This window comes from Equus przewalskii, chromosome 4, assembly GCF_037783145.1.
Source record: "Equus przewalskii isolate Varuska chromosome 4, EquPr2, whole genome shotgun sequence".
NCBI classification, from domain to species: domain Eukaryota; kingdom Metazoa; phylum Chordata; class Mammalia; order Perissodactyla; family Equidae; genus Equus; species Equus przewalskii.
The window spans coordinates 82,949,603-82,975,648 of record NC_091834.1 but is presented as its reverse complement, the minus strand read 5'-3'; the positions used below and the strand labels follow the sequence as shown (position 1 = coordinate 82,975,648).

Here is a 26,046-nt window from a genome sequence, read left to right as displayed (position 1 = left end):
AAAAATTTTTAAAGGGAATTCATAAGGAGATTTATATCTGGGAATTGCAAAGGAATCCTCCATCTTTTCCTAGCAGTGGGAATGCTACCCCTACTGAAGTGATGACAAGAACGGATAAAGTGATTAACACAACAAAAATGGGCAAAAGTCTGAACTTGCTATATAGCTATATAGCCATATGGCTATACAGCCAAAGTGAAGCCTAAACCTAAACTGGTTTAGTCCTTAAAAGAAACGTGCTTATGAAGTTTCAGGTAACAGAAAGGAAAATCATAGAGATGGCCTTCAACACCTGTTCTGTCTCCAGTGACCAAGGAAAGAAGATCTAATTACAACAGAAAACTTAGCTTAGATGTTTACAAAAACAAAATCAAACCTCACTACTTTCCTAAAAATGAGGCTTTCTTCTATAATTGCCTTTCTATGACGAACTCAAAGAACTGACAAATAATTTTTCTGGGATGACAAATGACAGTAGTACTGAGGATATATATAAAATCTGGCCTTTTATTTCTAACAAAATTTTGGTTAAAATGCACTCAATTGTAAAAGGGACACCATTTAAAATCAGTGGAAACTTAAAGGTAACATCATGGAAAAATGACAGTATAATAATATAATATTGTATCTGCATAACCAGTTTGCCTTCATTTTTTTTAATAAAGCAGCATTTCTACTTCATTTTGTTTTCAGCATACCCCATACTTAGACCCAGGCTAAATCCGTAACTGCTTCTCAGTTGACTATGATATGAGCAACCAGGAATCATCACTCTATACTATAAATAATAACAAATCTCTCATCTGAAGTATCAGGTGAAGTACTTTAAACCCACCTCATGGTATTATATCAAATTTAATGAATATCTGAATTCACTAATGACTCTTCAATTTAACAGTCTAGCTTTCAAAAATAAATGTATCAAATTGACCAAGAGTATTCTGAAATGCTGGATTGATTGAGCATTCAATTGGGAAGTGGAAAAGCAGGGTATCCAACATCCAACACTTACTTCTAACTGATGATCAAACAGTAATGGTTGGATAGGTAAGTTCAGGAGACAGAGAATCTTAAATTTTGAGCTTCAAGTTTGAGACTTTCAGAGACACTGAAGCTAAAAAAAAAAAAAAAAAAACCCTGCTGAATGGGGAATACTTTGCCCTCTGTTTAGCTTCCTTTGGGTCACAGTAAATTAAGTTCTCATCAGACGTCCTGTCAGTTCCCAGGGGAACTCTTATCAGGCTGCAAAGAACGTGCCAGGAATCTCAGAACAGGAGGAAACAAGATATTAAGAGTTCTTTCCCAACTCTCCCTTCCCCAGGCCCACTCCCACTTCCTCTCTGAGTCAGGCAGAGCCAAGTCTGAGCCACTGAGCACCAGGGCATCCAAAGGATGTTCTGAAAAAGGACAGGCAATCTGTTAGACTGCCATCTTATTAGATTGGTTTGGAAGACAAAAGAGGACAAAAAAATGCTGGCCACATTTACGCCCTCCTCTCCCCCCACTGCTCCTCTTCCCTCAGTTGACCTTATCAGCATATAGAAGAAAACCGGTTCATTTTATCTGCCATATTATATACTGCTCCCTGTTCTTAATATTCCTAAGCCCTGACTCAGTAGTCTGCTATTATCGATTGAGCTCCTACGATGTGCCGAGCATTGCACTAAGCGCTTACCATATATTACTTCATTTAATGTTCATGACAGGCCTGAGTTAGGTAACACTACTCCAGAGATGCAAACTCATGTCTGTTTGGGTCTAGAGACCATATGCTAAAACACTACAAATAGCCAACAATAGGACACTGATTAAACATTCACTTGATATTAAATGATAAAAGTACCTCATATAGAAGACAATTTAATGACACAGGGAAACCATCATATTGAAGGTCACAAAACAGTAAGTACCATATAATTACTAGCTAAGTTGAAAATTATGCAAATACCAAAATACATAAAAAGAAAACTGGAATAATATACAGTCAAGTATTAACAGATGCTATCCCTGGGTGGTAGTTTTTCTTTTTTGCTTTAACTTCCCCTTTTTCAAAAATATGTTTTTAGAATGAACAAGTGTTGCTTTTGTGACTGAGAAAGCCAGCAGTAAATGTTATTTATAACAAGGGCAAAAACAAAATACAGTATCATAAGGACAGAGTGAACAATATCACTAATATTAGAATTCATAATTGTATTTTCAAGTAGGAAAATTATGGCCACAGAGAAAACTAGGCTGAAGTTCTACAGGACACTTGTAAGCTTTCCCTAAATTGTGCAGATCAACAATGACAACCCTTTAGTACTTTTAAGCACATAAAAATGAAATGGAAATGGAAAGATACTATTTTGGGTCATACGTATGAAATTTTAACTATTTATGATGCTAGCATTTGTGGAAAAAGAGAGAAGAATACCCACCCACAAACACATCTGCCTATACAGGCCTAAAATATCTCTAGAAGGAGTCACAAGGAAATGTAACACCGGTTGTTTGTGAGGAGGTAAATCAAATTGGTGAAGGACCAGGGTAGAAGGGAGCTCTTCAACTGTACACCCTTTATTATCACTCGAGATTTGAACCAAGTGAATGTATTACCTATTCAAGATTATTAAAATTAAGAAAAAAAAACCACACACACACAAAAATAAAGAGAAAAACGTAAAATAGTGTTTATTGGTTTCCTAATAAATAAGTGTCTAAAAGATAAAAGATATGTTAATTTAAATGTCTGTCTATTTTACACAATAGTTTGTCAAAAATAGTCTATGTTTCCATATTGGCTTTCCTGCCAAACGACTTCAAAATGTCTGTTTAAGCAGATGAAACAACCAAAAGCATTTATTTTCTTGATGTGACTTTGAAAATCTTTAGGAGAAAATAAAAAAAGAATCTCTGCTTTACCCATATATGTGCTTTCTAAAAATATCTACATCTATTTTTTCCTTAAAGTAGAGAACATGTTATATTATGTAAAACAAAAAAATGCTTTAAATTATGTCTTCCTGGCTGTTTAAAAATTTAAAAATGCTGTAAGGAAAAGTATCTTTGCCTTGCCATAGAAATCATACCAATGCAAAAAGGAGTTTCTGCAAGAAAAGGAAGAAATGAGGACCTTCAAAGACATCAACCTCGACACACAGGGCTGGAGGACACAGACGATGACACGGAGTCAAGGAAGAAGGAAAGAATCAAATCCAAATGTGGATTCCAGGAAGCTAGGCCATGCAAGGAGAACACACTTCCCCCAGACTCTGCAGCAGGCCACAGTGTCATCCAAACAGTTATTCTTTTATTAGTAGATATAGTGTCCAAGCCCCTCACATGCTACTTGTGCTTGGGGCAGCACCAAGCTGACGTGTCACTAGAGCACCCAGCAAGGACACATACAACCTGGCCCATCAACTAGAATCCCCCAGGGAAGGGAAATCCAGACTAAAAGGGGTGACTGACTAATTTCTTCCTCATTTGTGTTTTCCCCTTTTCCAAAAACAGAAGGAAATGACAGTTAAAACAGACAGAGTTTTAAATGTAGCACAATATTATGTAGCCTGGAAAATTGTGTGTTTACCCAAGAAAACCCAAGCCCAAGAAGAAACTAGAACCATCAAGCAAACTAAGTGAACCCTGTTTAGAGAGAAGCTAAGGCTGTGTCAACTCTGGGATTGAACCAAGTTTCACGTTGCTGGGAGGAAGAACAGAAACAAGAAAAAAATGGCATTTAGCAAATCACTTTTTTCCTCTTAAGGCCAGAGAGGTCCCAGGGATCCACTGCAACAGCCAAGTCAGGCACTATGGCAGATGGGGCATGCAAACTGGAAAATGAGAGCTACAAGCTTAGAATTTGCAGTTGTTCATATTGACGGTCTAAGCACTTTTGAGGAGGGGGATGAAAACTGAAAGGCAGAGCTATGCAGGGGAAAAGGAAGAAGAAACAGAAGAAGGAAAACAAGGAAGTTACAGACAGAAGGAAAGAAAGAAGGAGTTGTGTCTGCACAGGAGGAGACATAAGAGACAATCACACCACTTTCACTCTGAAAGGCGAGAGAGACATCATAAATCTAGGCTTAGTGATCTTATTGCCATTTTCCCTTTGGAAAGCTATGATTAGGGACCACCGAGCCAGAAATACTGAAGAGCAGCAACACGACTCATCTTTGTCTTTCATCTTCAAAATCTCTCACATGCTGGGGAGTTCAAACCGCATGCTGCTTTTCTTCCATACAGCTGGCAGCACCACCGGCAATGGGAAAGACTGGTTGAAAATGTGAAAAAGTGCCGGTTCGACGTCAAGGAGTCAATCATTCTGATGGATTTTGTTTCTAAAGCCATTATTTCAGAATTTAGTGAACTGATGAATGATGGAGGGAAACATACACCAGCCCTCAAATGAGAGAAAACCATCTGAAGACAGACAAAGATCCTAGAAAAGGGAGAGAAGCAGGCCTTGCCAATGGTAAACATGACTGTAACCCCAACTATAAAAATATAAACATTTCAGATGAAAAGATATAAAAGAGACTCTGACCATAACTCAGTAACATAAGCAGAAGTGGGAAAAGAATGAATTCAATCTCCTAGCTTTCTCTTGGGGAGGCAGGAGTCTGGTGGGTAGAAGAGCCACTCCACAGAGGTGGTAAAGATTTATATTACAGCTCCCTCAACAAACAGGCCTCCAACATGCAGGGCTCACAGTAAGTATAAGGAGTCACCCAGTGGTCACAGGACACAGGGACGTGGTGTCTCACGCAAACATGTACAGACACCCCTCAAACCGCCTCATTTTGGCTATCACAGGTATTCACATTCATTGATATTTAAAATAAAACAAATCTTTGTTGTGAAAATATTACACTTTCAGAAATGTGAAAGGATCAAGTAGGTCAATTAGCCCAAACAGGGCAAAAATATCCACTCCCCCTCTTACAGACGAGAAAACCAAGGACCAAAATAAAAGGACCTATCATCCAAGGTCATGGAGCTATGTGAACAACAAGACCAGGTCTGGGACTCCAGCCGCCAGAGTTTTCTCACCTCCTATGAGGTGGGGCCAGTGTCAGGCAATGGAATCAGCCTGCCCCTCTATGGTGGCTCTCCAGAATCACTACTAGGAAAACTATGCATTTATCAGTAGGAGGAGTTAGAGTCTGATTAGAGATACCAGGATGACTAATTGAGCCTTTCTGGATTCTTCAGTAAGATCATCTTTTTAGAGGATGGAAAATAGATTCCTTCGTATTTTACACATTAAGAAAATAAGGCAAAGTGAAAGAAATGAATTTGTCCCAAGTGTAAGAACTTGAACATACTCATCTTCACCTGCGTATCTTCCTGCCTCTGAGGTCACAGAAATGTCCTAGGCTACCTCTTCACTTTAATGTGGGCTGACAAATTGTAGACAAGGCTGCAGGTGTGCATTTGAGGTTCTGGGTTCTAGTCTCACCCTGAGGAACTTAAACAGTTCCATCCTTTCTGCCCTGCTCCAAATTTATTCCTAATGCTGCTGTCTCCTTCGACTCCCTCCCCATACTAGCCACCTAAGAAATCACAGCTGTCCAAACAATATGCCCATTCTACAAATAAAGAAAGAGACTTCAGGAACTTACTGACCACACGCTTAAGATTATATCTCAACCAGAAAACCAAAGAAGCCACCCCAAGCTCTCCAGCTGCATGTGACACCATTTCATCAAAACATGTTCACCTGTGACCGGCTTCATGGCTAAGTGGTTAAGTTTGCGACCTCTGCTTCGGTGGCCCTGGGTTTCGCTGGTTCAGATCCTGGGCACAGACATGGCACTGCTCGTCAAGCCATGCTGAGGCGGCATCCCACATGCCACAACTAGAAGGACCTACACCTAAAAATGCACAACTATGTACCGGGGGGGCTTTGGGGAGAAAACGGAAAAATTTCAAAAAACATGTTCACCTAATTTCTAATCAGTGTCCAGGTCAGTTCTGTGATTTCCTTCCTTCCTCCCATTCCTTCCCTTCCCTTCTCTTTTTCTTTTTAAAATGAAGAAGGGTCAGAGGTTCAGAGGTGATGGAAAGCTGGCCTAGTGGAGAAAAGTCAGCTGCTTAACTGGTCTCTCCTTTCCCAGTACTCCACCTCGCATCAAAGTCCAGCCTGACAGGCTCTGAGGGGCTGAGCTCAGCAGCAACCTGCCAGGCTAAAAGGCACCCTGTACGCTGCAGAAACGGCAAAGTAGAGCAAGTCACTGACATTCACCTCTAATTCATTTGGACTGTTATTGGAGAATAGGGACATTATGAACCCTAAGTCAGGGGGTATAGGATAGCAGGGAACAGTCAGGGTCAATCAACCTGCTGTCACTTAGATTTTTAAAATAATAATGGAGGATTCAAGTAAAAAATGGTAATTTTTTGCCTACTGGTTGAGTAAACCCCTCTGTCAAATCATTTTTTTTAAAGATTTAATTTTTTTTCCTCTTTCTCCCCAAAGCCTCCTGGTACATAGTTGTGTATTTTTAGTTGTGGGTCCTTCTAGTTGTGGCATGTGGGATGCTGCCTCAGTGTGGCCTGATGAACGGTGCCATGTCTGTGCCCGGGATCCGAACCGGCAAAACCCTGGGCCACCAAAGCGGAGCGCGAACTTAACCACTCGGCCACGGGGCCTGCCTCTCAAATCATTTTTAAAGAGAACAAATTACAAATGCTGCACATTCTCGATTATGAAGAAAAGACAGAGAAATAGCCCCAGACCAGATCAGCAATAAAGAATGACTGCTTAGAATGCCTCATGAAGACTTCAAAGAGCCTCGCAACGAGGCACTGACAATGCAAGGCACTGGCATGCTGCTACTAATCAGGTGCAGAGATAAGTTAATAATCATAAGCTACATACAGAAAACAGGTATTCTACCTATTTGTAAGGCCTTGGTCTGTATTTCAATCAGATAGTACTATGCCTCAAGCTTCATGGAAGTGGGGCTCCAAGTCTGCACTGGTATGAGGAAATTTAAAAAGATAGGTGACAAGGAAACCATCAAGGTCTTGGAATGTCCATGGAATGGTGAGAAGTTCTCTGTGACGTATTATATGGAGGGTAGAGTAAAAAGTAAGACTGCAAATGGAAGCAAGATCCTTAAATGACGTTATGGTATTTTATATACAAGTGCCTTTCCCTTGCTTTTATGTTCATTGAAGGAGTTAGATGTTTTGTGCAGGCATCTGGGTATCACCAGAGTCTGTGAAATGATCAGGACTGTGAGGAGAGACAGCAATTCTGACAGCACTATGAAAGACGGCGCAGACTAGAAGGAGGAAGACCACTGCTTAAGAAGGACTCGCAACAATTAAAGTGAGAGATAAGGAGCACACAGACTAAAAGCCACTGCAAATACTGGGAAAAGGAAGATGTGGAAGAGATAACTGGGGCAGAATCAGGTGAACCTGGAATGAGGAGACTGCTGATTCTAAAGTGCAGGACACTAGGTGGGTGAGACATTATTTAAGATCAACAACAGAGGTAGCCAAGGCAGTCTGTGGGCAGGGAAGAAAATCATATGGAAGCCATGAGCTACATTTTGGCCATAACAGATGTCAGTTATCTACTGGAATCTGTATTTGGGTATCCAGTAGTCAGTAGCCAGAAACAGATCTGCAGGCAGAGAAACACGTTAGGAGTGGAAATATTTATATGTAAGAGTCAGAGGTATGTGCGGTACTGAAGCCGTTAAGTGCATGAGGGTCACAGCAGGTGAGACCTCTCCTGTCTCTGAAAGACAACTATGATCTATACAACTCACATTAATATTAATCCAATACTGCCAAGAGACACGTTTCTGTTATCTCACCAGCTATTCAAATCTGTTCTTATTCAACTTCACACATTTTGATGTAATCTTGCCCCAGATAGACTGTAAGCAACTTGCAACAGAGGAGATATTTTATTCATCTTTGTTTCACCTCCAAAAAGGTACCCAATAACTATATGGACCTTTTCTAAAATAATAGTTTCATGAGAATAGGCATTTGTAAGGCTCTATCCCCAATGCCTAGAACAAGGTAAGGCACATAGTAGTTGCTCAAAAAATTGCTGAATGAATAATAACAATGAATTGATTTCACTAGGTTACCACCTATGGCCTTCTTTTCTTTCCTTTTTTTTTTCTTTTTGCTGAGGAAGACTTGCCCTGAGTTAACATCTGTGCCAATCTTCCTCTATTTTGTATGTGGGTTGCTGCCTCAGTATGGCCACCACCGAGTGGTGTAGGTCCATGCCTGGGAACTGAACCCAGGCCACCAAAGCAGAGTGCACCGAACTTAACCACTAGGCCATGGGGCTGGCCCCATCACCTTCTTAACATAAAGTGATTAGGCATGATTGAAGCTTTAGGAACTGAGTCCTCAAAGAGAATAAAGCTACTCAACCTATGTCTTCAGAAGAGGACTATCTGCTCCATCCGCCAACCCAGTCCAAACACTTACTGAAGTCAGAAGAGGTGAAAAGGCCAAGCAAAAAAAATACCTTGTCCAAAAAGGCCTGATTTGGAGACAAAACCTGGGACTCCTATAGTTACAGAAGAAAATTCATGCATAGCTCTGTATAGCATGTACTCTAAAGTGGGCAAAACATTAGACATGGTGCACAAGAATGCAGACTTGTGCTAATTATTCCTAATGTTCTATTCATCACCTTTGAAAGGGATGAGCATGGTTCACCATAAGCTACTGTCAGAAATGACTTCTCCCAAAGCGTGCCATATTTCAAAATGCTGCTAATTACTGGAGTACAAGTGATGGAGGCCCTGGAACTATGGCAGCCTTCTTAAGCAGAAATCAGCACTCAACCTTCAAGGAAGGGAAGCAGTGCTTCCTGACAATAGTGGAAATGTGCTCTCAAGTAGCAATTACTCTACACCACTTGTCAGCTACTCTGGAGACAGGAAGGCATTAAAACTCAGGATAAGTAATGACAACAAGAGCAAACACAAATGTAGAAAGCAAGACAAGACAGGCAGGGGACCAGAGGGGAAAGCACACCAACATCGTCAAACCTTACCCTATGGATTACTGTGGCGGAGGAGGTCGTTACCAAAGTACAAGTCCACTAGTGAGAACTTCAGCCAAGACTCAAGAGGCCAGATACATGAAGAAGCTAACATACTTTCCTACTCTATTACTTTGCCAGGGCTGCGATAACAAAGTACCACAAACTGGTTGGCTTAAAACAGTGTTCTGGGGGCTTCAAGTTTGAAATCAAGGTACAGGCAGGGCCACGCTCCCTCTGAAGACTCTAGGGATGAATTCTTTCCTTGCCTCCCCCCAGCTCCTGGTGGCTCCTGGCAATCCTTGGCATTCCTTGGTTTGCATCTGTGTCACTTCAATCTCCATGTCACATGTCCTTCTGTTTGTCTCTGCGTCCTAACCTCTTCTGATGAGGGCACCAGCCATGAGGTTTAGGGCCCACTCTAATCCAGCAGGATCTCATTTTAAGTTAACAAATTACATCTATGAAGACCCTATTTCCAAATAAGGTTACATTTTGAGGTTCCAAATGGACATGAATTCTGAGGGGACACTATTCAGTGCACCACACCTATCATCATGAAAATGCCAGGAAGACAGTTCAAGCCAGCAGTCGTCATGGGACAGTACTGTAGCATTTTAGGAAAACCTGAAAATTTGCCAGAAAAAAGACAAATAGTAACTGAAAACAAGAAGGTAGTTCCAGGCATCAGTAAAAGCACTTGTTTCAGCTAAGGGCAAAAAGCTTCATTAAGATTTTAAAAACATTAAACAAGGAGCTTACAATTACATGACCCCAACTAGGAAGATATAGCCCTAAAACACCGCTTCTGTCACTCAGCTGTAAAGAGTTGACAGAAATTCCACCTTAGAACCAACAGACCCTTGAGGATACTACTTCCTTATCCATGCACAAGTTACTCATACTCTCAGGAAAGAAATACTCCAGCAACGGGAAGTAGTAGCCTAACTTTCTGGATATAACATAAACAGGCCACACAGGAAGAAACCCTGGAAAGGTGGTGCTTAAAAATTGGACTCAATACTTCTGAATGATGTGTTATTTTTGCAAAAACACAAGAAAAGTTCTTTCTTGTTAGAAAAGTTGTATATACTATCCCTATATAGACCCTTACAAGATGAAACTACTGGAGAAGAAATACTGACAAAGATAGCCAAAGCCAGGGGTCCTTCCCAACTGATCAGATCTGCGCCCAGTCTCACTGCACACTCTTCTACAACGTAAGGTATTCTGCTCACCATCATGAGCCCAAGCTCCAAAGAATCTATCCTCTGTAAACCAGGAGCTATAGGAAGTTCAAAGATTTGCAATTCAGCACATTTTTATAGGGATTTTGGCACATAACAGTTATTTTTAAAGTCAGGGAAAAAAGCCTGTACTCTCCCTACCCCCAAACACAGCTGAGCTGATTCAGCACAAATCTCCCCCTAAAATAAAATCCCAGTCTGCAGAGAATAAGCATGGAAAGTTCCAGCCCCAAGGACGACATTTCAGAAACCTAGCTGAAAAGAGCAGAGGTGGGTGGTTTAAGACAAGCTGACCACAAATCATGTTATAAATATAAGAACTTTCACAAGAAAACTGCGAGCAACTTGGGAGTCCAGGGAAGAAACTCTTTAACGATAAGCAAGTAATCTAAGAGTATTACCAAGAGAGATGAGAACCTTAAGCATTCTGGTGGTAGCTAATAAATCATTTCCCACAGATGAGCATACAGAAATTTCCAGGAATGCAGTGGAAACTTCTGGTTTCTTCGTTTAACTTAGAGAGGCTTTCTGAAGAGGATATTACAATATACATCATACAAATACCACACTTCACCAAGAAGCTGTGTGCTCAGGTCCACATCCCGATGGCCCCTAAAGCACAGAGGTACTTTCCACAATCTGCAGATTAAAAAAAACCAAAAACTCATTATCAAAAAGAGCATTTAGGTGGCAGCAGGTAGAAAGCTACCTTGCTGAGAACAGCCAAGTTTCCAGAAACAGGCAACTCTACACTCACTTCTGTTAATTACCTTCACCATACAAGGCAGCTAAGGAGGCAAGGACCATTCCCAACATCTGAAGGGTAAACGGCATCTAAAGTAACCCTTGGTCTCCACTGCATACTGACACATTCCCGTCATGCCTAAGTGGGAGAAGCCTTACTACAAAAAGGCATGGTCAGAAATTACAAGTCATTCAAAACTTCTCACGATTTGGTGAATATCTTCAGTCACTTACTCAAAAAATTTACAGCCACATTCATGGTAACAGCTGGCATTGAGAAGGCAAGGACAAGCCACCTCTTATAAGCCTGTCAATTTAAATCACAATGCCTTCAGAACCTTAGGGCCTGTTTTGATGGTTAATGTAAAGGACTTTTCCACAGTGTGAGTGAATCAAATTAATATGAGGTGAAAAATGTAGAGATAACAAAGAAAATGTCTATAAAAAACAAACTAAAATACATCAGAGGTAATTAAGAACAAGAATAACCAGACTGCCAGCTTTGTACTTAACACAGAGGGTTAGGTAATACATTGCAAAAGACAGAACTTACAAGCGTTTTCAAGGAAAAGGATATAGTTAGGGAGAAGATTGAAGGAGTCTTCTTCAAGAAAGCTCCATGCCTTCGAAGAGCTCTCATGACAGAGTAAAAAACTGCTCTTGCTAAGGAATGGAATGTGACCCCTGGTACCTTCAGACACCTATCTGTGCACAGGGGAACGAGCACCTAGAGTGCTCCTCAACCTTTCCCCGCCTCTGGGCCAGGATGAAAAAGCAACCTGTCCTCTCCTTTCTCCCAGAAGTCTCACCTATGCCAAGAGATTGAAGAGAAAGGGAGATCAAGCGTCAACACTGGCTTTCCAATGTTACCTATGACCTCGCATTGTCTGTGTAACGAGAAGAGCATGCAATCTGACACTGGTTTCTCTGAAAAACAATGTGATGGAACATCACTTCCAGAGACATCTCGAAGTGTAATGAGATAATGTCTGGAGGGCTGATCTATGGAGCTATACCACCTGCTGATAGCTGTAGACTAGGATAATGCAGTTGAAGACAATCAACTGCTTATAGCATGTAAGGTATGTATTATATACAAAAACTGGTATTATCCCCAAAAGGAACATGACTCTGGGTATCTACATATGATTCAGCACACGTAACAGGGAAGTGAGACTTTCTAGAGGGCCTTTAATTTAGCGTGGCAATTAAAAGCACAGACATCTGGGTAAAACCATTTCTGAGCTTCAGTTCCTTTACCTGTAAAAGTAGAAATGATACATATGTCTTGCAGGGTGGAGGTGAAAATTAAAAATTAAATAAAAATGAAACAATATTCAGTGCTCACCATGAGTAGACAACTGAATAAATGATAGCCCCAACCCTGTAAGCTAGAATGAGAATTATATGAAGTACCTTTAAAAATGGCCTGTCTAGTTCACAAAACAAATTGGAACAGCATGAAAATCATGCAAAGGTAACCACTAAACAACAAATGAGCCACGTCTTTCTATAGTTGGCTTAGATGTTGAGCATTTTATCCCACAGAAACAAAGCTGTTAACAGTAGTTGAGCTTCCAACCTGGCTCATAAAAGCACATTAACCCAGAATACAGATAATATCGTTTACATACAATAACCATTTCCAGACTGACTTGGGACTCCTGAAATGAAGAGGTAATCTCGCCCTACTTCTTGCATACATGGCTAACCCCAGGCAAACTGAGTGGATCCTACTTCTCCTTCCCTTTCTGTATTCTTATCTAGGGGCACAACCTTCAACCCAGTGTCCTTCCTTTTCCCTAAAGTTAACAGTAGAAATTTACTGAGTACCTACTATGTATCATAAATTTGATGTACTGGGCCCTGGGGTGGTGAGCAAAACAGATGTGGGCCCTAATCGGCCTAATATAATAAATCTAACAAGACAGATAGATATTAACACATAACCTCTCAAATATATTAAGATATGAAAAGTCATGTATACATTAAATTATTAGAAGAGAGATTGTTAAGGAAAGACTTCCCCCAGGAAGTCACATTTAACTTGGATCTGGGAAGGGATAAGCCTAAGGTAAATAGGGGAGGGGAATGAGGAAAATGAGGACAAACAGAACATTCCACACAGAAAAAACTGCAAGTGCAAAAGCCCTTCAGTGAGCGGGAGCACAACCATTGCAAAAAACTAATGAAGACTAGAAGAGCTGCCAGGAGGTGGGTGAGAGAAGGAGTAGGGGGTTACAGCTGAGAAGCAGGCTGGAGCCCAATTATACTGGGGCTTGTAGGCCACAGGAAGCAATGGGAAGCCAGCAGTCTTAGCATGATGTGACTGTCATTGGTGAAGCTCCCTTTAGCTGCAGGTGGAAAGTGGACTAGAGTGGGAAAGAATGACTGTGGGAAAACCAGTAAAAAGGCTACAGAAGCCCAAGTGAGGAGATATAAGCCAAGGCAGTAGCTATGCAATGGAGGAAGAGGAAACACACACACATATACACAGCAGGAGTTGATGAGGGAGGGACTAGTAAAAAGAAGAGGGGGTGTCACAGATGTCTTTGACAGCAACAGATAGTGGTGTGGCTCCCAGAATGCTGGAGGAGACCCAATTTTCTCACACAATAGCATGAGGTCAGTTTTGAACATGCTGGATTTCTAAGTTAGGGGCACGTGGAGATGATTCCTGCCACCCCAAAAGGATGGACCTCAGGAAAGATAGGTTTCCAAAAGAGAAGAACAATTGAAAGCAGTAGGAATTTGAAATAAACTACCTGAATTATTTATAGCCCAATAACTTTTCCAATATCTGCCTTTAACAAGAAAAATGCCCAATTTTAGGGGCCTAGAAGAGTCAGCCTAGTTCACAGAAATTTCAACGGCATGAAAACCATACAAAGTTGGCTGTTTACAAATGAGCCTCACGCCCCAAATTTGCTTATTCAACACAAATAGTGGCAGAAACATTCAGGGAGTAGACATATTTTGGGCAGAGCTTTTTGGAGATAGGAGAGCCTGGACCGAGCACCTATTGCAAGAGCTGAAGCTTCAATGCACTCTAGCTTCTTCCAATTCCATCTCTTCCATCATTTTTCATCCTTCAATTATGCAAAGAAGTTACAACTCTGAACACAATGGTTCCCATGGTGATAGAAATTCTGCAATTAAGGGACAGGAGTAAGAGTGATTCATATGTCATTTGTAAATGCTTTATTACAAGAATTAAAAATATTTTGAGGTTCTACTTTAGAGATTCTGTAAGGTAGCTGGGGAACAAACCCAGTGAAGATCCCAGTTATTATTACTTTAGTCCACTAAGAAGAAAATGACTTAGGCTCACAAACTTTTGCTTTCCGTGGACTGACCTGTAAGCATTAAGGAAAAAAGTACACACACAGAAGGAAACCACTCTTGCTATCAGAAGAGGACTGTAGCCCTGGTTCTTCTGGAAGGGTATCAACTTCACCATCTTATATACACCTAGGATACCATTCCAGAAAACTGAAAAATATGAAGTTACCATGGATTCCAATTCTCCACTATCCTAGGGCCATGAAGAATCCCAGAAGAAATGAGCAAGACAGTTCTTCCCCGCGCTTATTCCTTAGTTAAGATTTCAGTGAAAACACAGATGCAGATGGTAAACAGGGGGCAGGGAGGGCATTCTACTAGGCAGTACGGCAATTCAGACAGCTAATGAAACACTTCCAGGATACAAACATAACCTTCTACCTCCCCCTCGAAACCAGAGCACGTACATGTGTACACACACACACACACACTTTCGCACCAGCAAATACTCATTTTGTGGAAGCTGGAACTCTGAGGCCAGATGTAACCAGGTACCACTCGAATCCGTGCAACAGGTTGATGAGAGTCAAATAAGGTGTACACTGATTAACATCTCCTGACCTCAGAGCAAGTAACAAAAATCATAACTAAAAAAGTAAGGCTATGGGGGCTGGCCCCGTGGCCGAGTGGTTAAGTTCGCGCGCTCTGCTGCAGGCGGCCCAGTGTTTCGTTGGTTCGAATCCTGGGCGCGGACATGGCACTGCTCATCAGACCACGCTCAGGCAGCGTCCCACATGCCACAACTAGAAGAATACACAACTATGTACCGGGGGGCTTTGGGGAGAAAAAGGAAAAAATAAAATCTTTAAAAAAAAAAAAAAAAAGTAAGGCTATGCTAGATTCTATACAAAAGCATAACTTACTGGCATCTGGAAAAACAGGAAAGACTAGTATCATCCTGGATTCTTACAGCAACTCCATCAGAGAGGGAACGTACGTAAAATTCCCAGTTCACGAATGATAAAACCAAGGCTCAGAGAGGCGCATGGTTACTTTAATTAAGGCATTTAGCCAGAATAAAATCTTGGGAGTGAATCAAAGTAAATTTCCATAACTGAAATGGAGGCCATCGAATCTAACAAAGCACCGTGGCAGTTTACCTTCAATCTTATTTCTTCACATTCTCGAAACTCCTCAAAACTGTCATATTATAGACTCTCTGAGACGGGCAAATAATAGTCTGGGCAGAGAAGATGATTTTACCTCCATTATCTTCCCTACGCGGTGACAGGCTGCCCTAATCAGCTTTCGTGCACACAAGCACATAGGCACACATGCTCCCTCTCTGTGCCTCTTAATCACCATGTGCCATGCTGAACAGCTGCAGAGGTCTGAAGGGAATTGGCAGAAATGTGCAATGATGTGCTAGCCACCCCCCTGAGGCAGCAACTGCCCTGTCTGTTCTCAGACTTGAGAGCACATGGGTGTTTGCTGTCTCAACTGATGGGCCCAGAAGACAGGCAAGTGGTTTCAGGTGGTGAGTCAGGAAAAGCAGTTTGCATCAGGAATGTTCCAGCCCAGCAGAGCTGAGCTGCACCCTACTCCCTACGCAGGGATACAGTATTCATCATTTATACAATGTCACTGTGGGAGACAAAACTTGGGCTCAGCGCAAATAGAATCCAATCAACTCTGATGCAGAGGAACCAGTAAATAAGGCTTCTCCCACCAAGAAGGGACCTAATTGCTTAAGAACTGCCACCACATCTGACGCTCGAGGTCAGTCTTTTTATCCTGAGATAGAGGACTCTACAAAGACCTGGCGCACTGTTTGAGAGCAGAGCCCTGGGCTACCCTTCTAGGACCATTCAGCAGCTGCTGCAATAAGCTGTGATCTATGCTCCTAGGGATGAAACAGAATCAGGGTAGGGCAATATTCAAACAAACCAGGTGGATGCCATGACACATGCCACACAACTGGCTGCAGAAGAAACAAAAATGTGCTGCCACCCCTTTCGATATGATTTTGGATGGATTCCAATAGAAATCCACACTTGTGAGGGAATTCCTTGTCTCCACACTTTTGTTTACGAGCCAGTAAATAAGTGATATGATACCAACTTGGTGAAATAGAGATGTTGGACATTAGATCAGATAACAGGAGATCTAGAAATTGAAAGAGGCTTAAAGCCATCATTCGTACTACATTTCATGAATGAATGCAGCATTCTGTCAAATTTTATACAATGACAAATGAGTCTATTATCTGAAGGAACCTGAGGAGATTTAATACTTGTTTTAGGAAATCCAGTTTGGTTTCTCTACCTCAAAACTAGCAATTTTATCTTAAACCCAACTTCAAAATCCCTTGCTATAATTTATCATTCTAGTGAATATGGTATACAATAAAATTGCTTATATTTATGTTTATTATACTCTCCTTTGGCATTAGTTCAAAAGTCAGAGCCTTAGCAAACCTCTCACATCACCAATAGTTTAAAAATCGGCATTTAGGTAAAGAATGCTAATATAGCTTCAAAGTGTTAACGTCAGACATATAGCAAAACGGCCTTACTTTCTAAAGACACAATAAAAATTGGCCCAAAACATGACATTTCCTGAAGAATCCCCACTGAATCAAAGTAAGGAAAAGACAAATCACAGTCCCTCCTCGATCAGATTTTCCCCAATTACAAAGGAACTATCCATCCCATTCATTTCCTTTGTTTATCCAGGACATAAAGAACTGCCCAGGATATTTAGGGTGGAGAGGTCAAGAAAAACAAGGGGAAGCTGGGAGACTCATTCTCAGCTTCCTGGAATGGCAAGTTCTGCAGCTGGTCACAGAATATTATGCTCTAAGAAGACAAGAAAATACACTCTCAGGGCCTCAGAGCTGCCATGCTAGAAAGTCAAAGTGCTCAAGTCTCCACAGGAACGACCAGGAGATCGGTACACTCCTCCCCACAAAGCCGTGCTCCTATTCCGGGAGAGGCCCTCTTCTCGATAGTCAGCCTACCCCTCAGAAGCAGGGGAGGCAGAAACAAGCCTCAACCTTCCCTCACTAGCAAATCCCACAGCACCGACTTTTAATGGAGGTGGCTGGAGAGAACAAGAGAGCCAAGTGAATGGAGCTGAGGGCAATATGCAATTATTGAAACTGGAATTGAGCCCGCACCCTAGAAAGAACATGTCATGAGAGCTCTGGCAATCACACTGTGGTCAGGGCCTCAATTTTAAACCTCTCCCAAGGGATACCACTTTCTGATATACAGGCACACCTCTCTTTATATCAAAGTAATTCTGCTTGACTTGGAGGAGGAATCATCTGCTGGTCTCGAGATTCCATCACCAGGGCCTAGCTTAAAATAATCCAACCATTGGCAAATATGTTTCTGTCATCACTTACCTTTTTTCCAATAAGCTTCTTTCGAAGAAATTCCCGGGCTTCAAACATGTAAGGAATGTCATACAGGGGACGAAGTTTCTTGTTCTTATCCTTAAAAAAATAAAATACCACATCAGGATTGGGGGGAAAAACACACAAAAGAACACAGCCAAAAGCACAAAATACTGGAACATATCTGAAATATGCTCTCCACCTCCCAGCATCACAAATATTAATTAAGTGCTGGACCCAGAGTAAATGATTAATAAAGATTTGGTTGAAATGCTTTACAAGGAAAAAGATTATCTTTTACACATGACAGGCTCAAAAATAAGGAACGGAATGTTTGTCGTTATGCAAACTAGAAACAACCTAAATGTTTATCAACAGGGAAACAGCCACATAAATTGTAGTGTAGAAGCAGCTCCATAAGTATTAGGGCCCTTCAAGCCTTTATAGATACACTAAAATCTAATTCTACTAGTCTGTAAGCCTTTATTAAGTACCTACCAACCACCAGCCCCCTACACAGAACTCTGTAAATATGCGTTATAATCCTGGACTCAAAATTCTTGTAACCTAACACAGTAATAGGAGAAATCCTACAAATATGGAACAACATAATGCAGTTTTGTGATACAGACTAGGGACCAAGTGCTATAAGAGTTCAGGGAAACAAAAAGAAGGAAGTAATGATGAAATGTTTCACTGACAAGGTGGGACTTAAAGTGAGTTTGCAGGACAGGAAGGAACTAGGAAGAAAACGAGAGTTGAAAAAAAATCAGGACAAGCAAAAGGAGAGAAGCAGGAATAAACAGTATTTCAACACATACATAAATACAAACACACACAATTCCTTCATTATCTCATGGGTCCCAGACTTCTTCGAAAAGAAGTTACTGCTGTGAGCAATGTAAATTTGAGAAGATGAGAGAGTCTAGATGAAGGTGACAGAAGTGGCAATCAATAGGAACTTAAGAGATAGGAAAACGATTGTAAGAAATGAATTAACAGGAACTGACAACAGAGTGGAAGGAAGGGATAAAAGAGGAGGAACCTAATATTCTAAGTCATGATGATAAATGAAGAGGGGGCTGGCTGAGTGGTTAAGTTCACACGCTCCGCTTCAGCGGCCCAGCGTTTTGCCGGTTTGAATCCTGGGTGTTGACATGGTACCGCTAAACAAGCCACGCTGAGGCGGCATCCCACATGCCAGACCTAGAAGGACCCACAACTAAAAATGCACAACTACATACCGGGGGCTTTGGAGAGAAAAAGGAATAATAATAATAATAATAATAATAAAAAAAGTCATCAAGAGAAGTCTGCCTTTTGGTGATGGCGTGGAAGAATGAAACATGTGCTCAAGAAACAGGGAGATGCTGGCTAGATGGGCTGGCGTGATGACTTTAATGTCGCTCTCCCGCTAGCCCTTAAGTTCCATGAGAACAGAAATCCTGTCCACTTCTCTTGTTCTCTGTGACCCCAGAAACAAGTATAGCACCTCTCTCATAGTACATACTCAATCAATAGTTGGACAAACTAACTACAAAAGAAATATGGAGAATAACATACAAAGATCAAGTATGTGAGAAGAACAGAACTTCATGCACAGATTTGGGGATCTCCAAGACCCAGATAATATTTTGAAAAAGAAATTCTGAAAGAGGAAAATCAAAGACTAACTCCTAACCTAGATGAATGCCACTGCTTCCCCATCTTGTATGATTAGCCCACCTGGCCTCACCTATGCTTTGCCATCTATTACACATCTGACAAAACAAGATATCTCCGTATAATCCATTCTATACTCAAAGAAGTATTCAAATTATGTTTTCTTAAATAGCCAACTACTCCCAAATAAAGAGCCTTTATCATTTTAATTCCCCATATTCAAACTAATCCTAATGACAATATTGAAGTCAAGGGGATCAAAAAGATGTTTCTAACTAAGCCTTGGTGTCCAAAACATATCATTTAAACATTTCGATTCATTGATATCACTAAGAAAAATCTCTTATGAGAATGTACATAATTGTTTGAGTTTGAGCTTCACATTCATCATCCAACTGTCTTCTACTTCCTGGGTTTTTTTTCTTTTTTCTTTTTCTTTTTTTTGAAAAGGCAGCAGAATCATTCCAGTGCTCTTTTAGGAAGTTAAGGCACCTTCAGAAATGAAGGTGAGTCTCTCTTCCTCCTCCCAGAGGACACGTGGGAATCTACATACTCTAAACAGGAACAACTGAGATGGCCAAGATTGAATCAATGTCCTGGAATGTCACAATCACTGTCTAATAAGTGACGTATGACCCTAAACATGAAAATCTTTAAAGAAATAATATAACACTGAGTTTTTCTTATAGGAAATAAGGGAAATAGGACACAGGAGAGTTGCCTGGCTAGAGGGAGTGCTGGATAACACAAGGGCAGATGTACAGGATTATGGACATTTTATAAGCATCCAGGCAGCCAAATAAAAATAGTGGGTCACTAGTGAGGAACCCTAAAATAGAGGTTATGATGACACTCAATGATACAATAAAAATGCTTGCTAGACAGAAGATGCTAGGTGCCAGTAATCAACAGGATTTTTAATAAAGACAAAATCAATGGTTATCAGAATCAGCCCTCAGGAATAAAGAAGTGCCAATATACTCACATTCACCAACCAACAGAGGACAACCTATTTACAGAGAGTAACTGTGTGACTACACAAGCGAAAGTGAATTAACATTTTTAAAAGTGAAATGAACAAAATATTGACATTTACCTTACATAGCCTTATGATTTGCCACAGAATCTGAATATCTGAACCTTACCATGCTTACTCTGAAACACAACGGAGGTAAAAAGCAATGTCATTTGACAGGAAATCCAAAACAATGAATGAAAGGTAAGAAATACAGTTCCAATAAGCAATCAAATGAAGCTCAGGGGATGAGGGACACCTAAATGTATGAATATGGCCGTCTGAACAAGAAAGACACTCGAGAGGATGGGGCTGAGCCAAAATCCTCTCAAACAAATGGAAGAAAATAAATATTAAACCAACAAAAATCCAACAAAAAAACAGTGCAGCTTCAGAGTCTGATTATATGTCTCTCATGAAGCTAGGAAAGAACAGCAAAAGCAGAAAACAAGATATCACCAGTGAAAACAGAATGATCTTGTTACTCTAACCCTTCAGAGCTAGTAGCTATTGACATCTACAAACATCTTACAAGAGAGATATTAGAAGTCCCTAAGAAACTACAAAATAAAAGCAATTCCTCCAAATTACCAGGTACATAAAAGCCTTTGAAATCTCTAAGAGGCAATTGAGGGATAGAATGTACTCTGAGAAAACAGGACTTTAGCTGAATCTTGCCTGCTAAAAAGGATGGTCTAGTTTAGACTCTAATTTACATGGAAATATTTTTTAAAAAATAAAAATAGCAAAGAATGCTTGCTTTATCTGGTGGGTGGATAATACACAAACCAATATGTGCTGTAATCACTGTTCATCCTGAGAAATGACACTGTATGTAGGCCCTGCAATGACTCATGCTAGAGATAACTTCCATCAGCAGTACCTCTCACTGGTTTGGGAGAGGCCCAACACCCACATCTCAGCATCTAAAGACACACCTGGCATTTTAACACAAAGTTATTTTTGGCTAATTGCCAAAAGGAGGTCATGCTCATTTGGAGGGAATGGAAGGGACTTCCAGTCAAGGCCTTATTCTCACCCCTTTTTAGGCCTAATTTTATCTAGCCCATCCTGCAGCCAAAAAAATCTACCGACCTTGGGATACTTCAGGATTCCTTAAGACTAAATAAACACAAACTATGAGAAAAAAAGAGATTGATAAACACGGCTCCACTAAAATTTTAAAAGTTCTTTACTGAAAAGACATCATGAACAAAATGAGAGCCAAAGCACAGTCTTAGTAGCTGATAAGTGAAATGGATAAAGAAAAAGCAGAGCAGGATGCGAGGGAACTGAGGTGCTTGGCCACGGCTGTAATCTTCTCAGTGAGGCCTACCTGACCACATCACATTTCAGCAAAGACTCAAAGGACGTATGGGATGTAGTCATCTGGAGAAAGGTGGAGAGAACAGCCAATACGAAGGCCTTGAGTTAGGAGCATACCTCGTGGGCTCAAGGACCAGCAAAGACACCACTGTGGCTACAGGAAAGTGCACAAGGGAGAAAGTAGCAGGGGACAAAGACACAGATCGACTTAACATTTGAAAGCATTCCTTTGGCCACTGTGTTGAGAACAGACACTACAGCAAGAAAAGGAGAGAACAATTAGGAGATTACAACAGTAATCCGGGCAGAAAATGATAGTAGATTGTATTAAGGAGGGAGAAGTTAGGGAGGTAAGAAGTGGTCAGAATCTGGAAATATTCTGGGAGTAGAGAGATGGAATGTGAGGTGTGAAAGAAAGGAAGGGGTCAGGGACGCCTCCATCTGGGCAACTGGAAATATTGTGGAGATATGGGTAGGGTCATCAAATGATATGGGGAAGACCACAGGAAGAGTAGACTAGAGGGATGGAAATAAGATCAGGAGCTCAGTTATGGACATGCTAAACTTCTAAGTGAAGATGTTGAGTAGGCAGTTGGATAAACAAGTGTGGAGTTTGGAAGAAAGCTTTCAGCTGGTGATATACATTTGGGAGTTATTGGCATACAAGTAGTATTTAAAGCTAAGAGACTGAAAAGGACCAACGACTGAGTCTTAAGGCATTACAACATTAAAAGGCAAGGAATAAGAGAAGGAATCCGCAAAAGGAGACTGAGAAGGAATAATCAGCAAGCTCAGTAGAAGGAAACTACCAGAGTGTCATGTCCTGGAAGCCAAAGAAAGAAAGTGAACTGAGAAGGAGGGAATGACCAACTGTGTCAAATGCAGCAAAGCAAGTCAGATGAGGACTAAGATGTGCATGCTGGATTAAGCTAAGTGTGGGTCACTTGACAAGAATAATTATGGTGGAACAGTAGGGGCAAAACCCCAATTGGAACTAGGAATAGGAGGAGGAGACTGGAGAAAGCAAATACACACAACACTTTTCAAAGTTGTGCCACAAAGGAGTATGAAGAGACTGTGTGGCAGCTAGCAGAGGAAGCAGGGTGAAGAGAAAGTGCTTTTGTTTTTGATTTCAGATGGGAGAAATAATAGGCAATGGTCCAGTGGAGAGCAAATAAGTGATAATATAGATGAGAGAGGCTAGACCTTCCAAAGCTATGTCCTAAAATGGGCAAGGAGAGAATGGCTTTACATAGGAGCACCAATAGTCCATCTTTAGGTGTGTGGATGTGGATACTGTTAGGTAGGTAGACGTGGTAGTGAGAGTCATTGGAAGTTTTCTTCCTATTACTTCAAATTACTCAGTAAAGGAAGGAAAAATTCTGACAAATCAATAAGAAAAAAGAGAAACAATCTAACAGAAGGACTGGCAGAAGGACAGGCATTTCACCTAAGTACTCCAACTGGACATTAAGTGTATTGAAAAAAGATGTAATTTCATTAATCATCAGGGCAATATAAATTGAGATGCTAAGGACATCCAATATATTGGCAAAAATTTAAAGGTGAGAATATGGGGAAATGGGAATTCCCTTTAACCACTGATGAAAGTATGAAATGGTTCAACTACTGTGGGTGGGACTTTGACATGGTGCTACTTGGCATCGTTTGGTTAAAGCTGAAGATATGCATCCTATAATTAGGAAATTCTACTTACAGGTAGGTATATACCCTAGAAAAGCCTCACGTGCAAGACAAATATGTATCACAATGTTTGTGCTGACAATGTCTATGGTAAGTCACAGAGAATACTACAGAGCAGTCAAGCTAAAGCAGAGCACACAACAAATGAACAAATTTGAAAAACAATACTGAGCATGGAAAACAAGTTGTAGAGTGATATAGCAAAATCCCATTTAATTGCAGACTAAAAACAGAGGCAAGCAACATTATTCATAAAGCTATGTAAGCAGCAAAAGCACAAAAATGCGCAGAAATGAAAGACGGCGGTCACTGATGTGGGATGAGCAGTGGAAGAAAGCAAAGGAGTGGGGGAAGAAATGGGGCCGAGGATGAGTACACAAGGACTTTCAACGTTTTCTGTAAGGTTTTACCTCTTGAGGGAAAAACAGAAGATCTCAAACAAATGTGATATAGCACCAAGGCTGAAAAAGGAACGCTTGTTATATTATTCTGTAACGCTGGATTTTTTTAAAGCCAAAAATGTTCAGGGATGGGAAACCCCCAAATCTTGTTTGGTCAATCTTTTCCCATTGCTCACAATGTCTTTTTTATTCCTCTCTACAGCAGAATAACTGGCCATTCTTTTCCTCATAAGAAATGCATTAAATTCCATTTTTTTTCTTTCCCCCCCAAAAAACGATATTCATAGATGTGTCCTTCCATGAAGCAGAAGGGAATAATTTAACTACAAACGTGCTCTCAAATAACCAAGGTCAAAAACAAGTTTGATTTTTGTTTTTAAAGAGACTTGAACTAAAGTAGCCAAGCAGAATTATACTCTATGAAGATCTTAAAACTGACTGAATTAAAATAACAACAGACATGATCAGATTAAAATGGATAAAATTTCAAACAGTAAATAATGGACCTGTCCCAGTTGCCCTGCCGCCCATGCCATTTCAACAAACAAAGGCTGCGATTTCCATTTGAGTTATAGACTTAAAAAACAGCAACATTACCACATGCCCTGGGCTGATTTACAATCAAGGACCTTTCAATTCCCTCGGCAGCCAGGAGACAGAATCCAGAGGGATATCTACTATTTTATGATCCTTAACGCATACAGTAGCACATTTTATTAAAGGGAGGTCAACTAACTAGAAAGCTACAGTCAGCAACTGGGGAAAGGTTCAAAACTGTAACCACCTTGGCCAAATGGAGGATATCTTGCACCACTATAGCTAAAGGACCACACCCAGAAGATTTACACATATATCCAACATTTCCCAAGGAGCTGCTTCAAAGAAAAAGATACTTTATTTACCAGTTAGTTTTATTTCATCCTCCCAACAAAATATCTCTTAAAGGTAAATAGGGTCTACTAAAGAGACAGATCTGGGTAAGTCCCAAATTCACAACAATGCAATCACATTACATACATATTTCCAGGAAGCAAAGAAGGAATGGTAAACGATATAAACTGAAATCAGACTGAAAAATAAGAGACACTGAAATGTGATTTTAAAAATTCACAGGTGTAGGATTAGAAGGGGGTTAGACTTTCAACCCCATGATTATGCAAGACACTAGGTCCCTGAAATGTTTCGTTGCTTTTATAGGGCCCTCAAATTTTGATTTTTCTGACAACCTTATTTGACCCTACTGATCCCATATTTAAAGATCTAATAATACATGTGAACAACACTGGAATTTAAGGGATACTAATAATTGCTATTGTTAATAATGGGGTACAAGCTGAAGGAGTTTTAGAAAACAGCAGAAGCAGGAAGATCACTTCGACCTTCTCCCTTGCAACAGGCCATAAAACCCTCAGGTGAGAGGTGCTCTCCCTACACCCAGAGGAAAGGAGCATCCTTATTTCTAAAAAGAAAGGTGCACCATGCAGAATCCAAACCCAGAGGCCATGCTAGGTTTCCCCCAGTTTACTACACTTCCCTCATGCTCTCTGACCTATCTTACTTCTATAAAACCACCCACTCTTCATGGGACCCAGAATAAAAACATTCAGTTCTGTTTCTTCGAGTCTTCATTTTCTTATGAAGGCTTCTATGTCACATAAACCTTATATTAAACACATTTGTCTGCTTTTCGCCTGTCAGTTTACTTTTCAGACCCAGACAGGGACCCTATGAGGGGAGGAAAACACCCCCCATCTACAGGAACAACCCAATCAAGCAGGCCTCACAATAACAGCAGTTCTACCTGGATTGCTGTAAGGCTTATGATCCCCATTTTACAGCAAGGAGAGTGAGGCTAAGAGGATAAGCAACGTGCCTCCCGTCCTGGAACAACGGTAGAGTTGGGATTTTGATCCAGGTTATCCCAGAGGCCTATGTTCATTGTCTGTGGGCCAGAGAGTGTACTCTTTTTGCTTCTTACTACCAAAAAGTAATCACCACCTGTCAGTGGTTGTTAGTTTTAGTGTAAGAATCACCTGGGGGCTCGTGAGCATGCAGACTGCCAGGCCCCCACCAGATATTCTGATTCAGTAGGTCTGGTGTTATCTCCACAATTCTGTATTTTTAATAAGTAGCAAGGACTGTGGGTCACACTTTGAGAAAAGCTGCCCAGTACCATTTGAGCACCTGGCCCCACTTAAACCACTGGAAATAAAAGAAAAAGGAGTTCAAAGGTTTAAAAAGTCAAAAGCAAC

General features: G+C 40.8%; 1 protein-coding gene across 1 annotated transcript in view; it reads right to left on the bottom strand.

The window, feature by feature from the left end:
* SND1 (staphylococcal nuclease and tudor domain containing 1) overlaps positions 1 to 26,046 on the bottom strand; it is a 407,468-nt gene that overhangs the window by 246,016 nt on the left and 135,406 nt on the right. Inside the window, exon 11 of the mRNA XM_008509590.2 lies at positions 17,696 to 17,785. Coding sequence (XP_008507812.1) covers positions 17,696 to 17,785 — 90 coding nt within the window. The remainder of the gene's footprint in view (positions 1 to 17,695; positions 17,786 to 26,046) is intronic.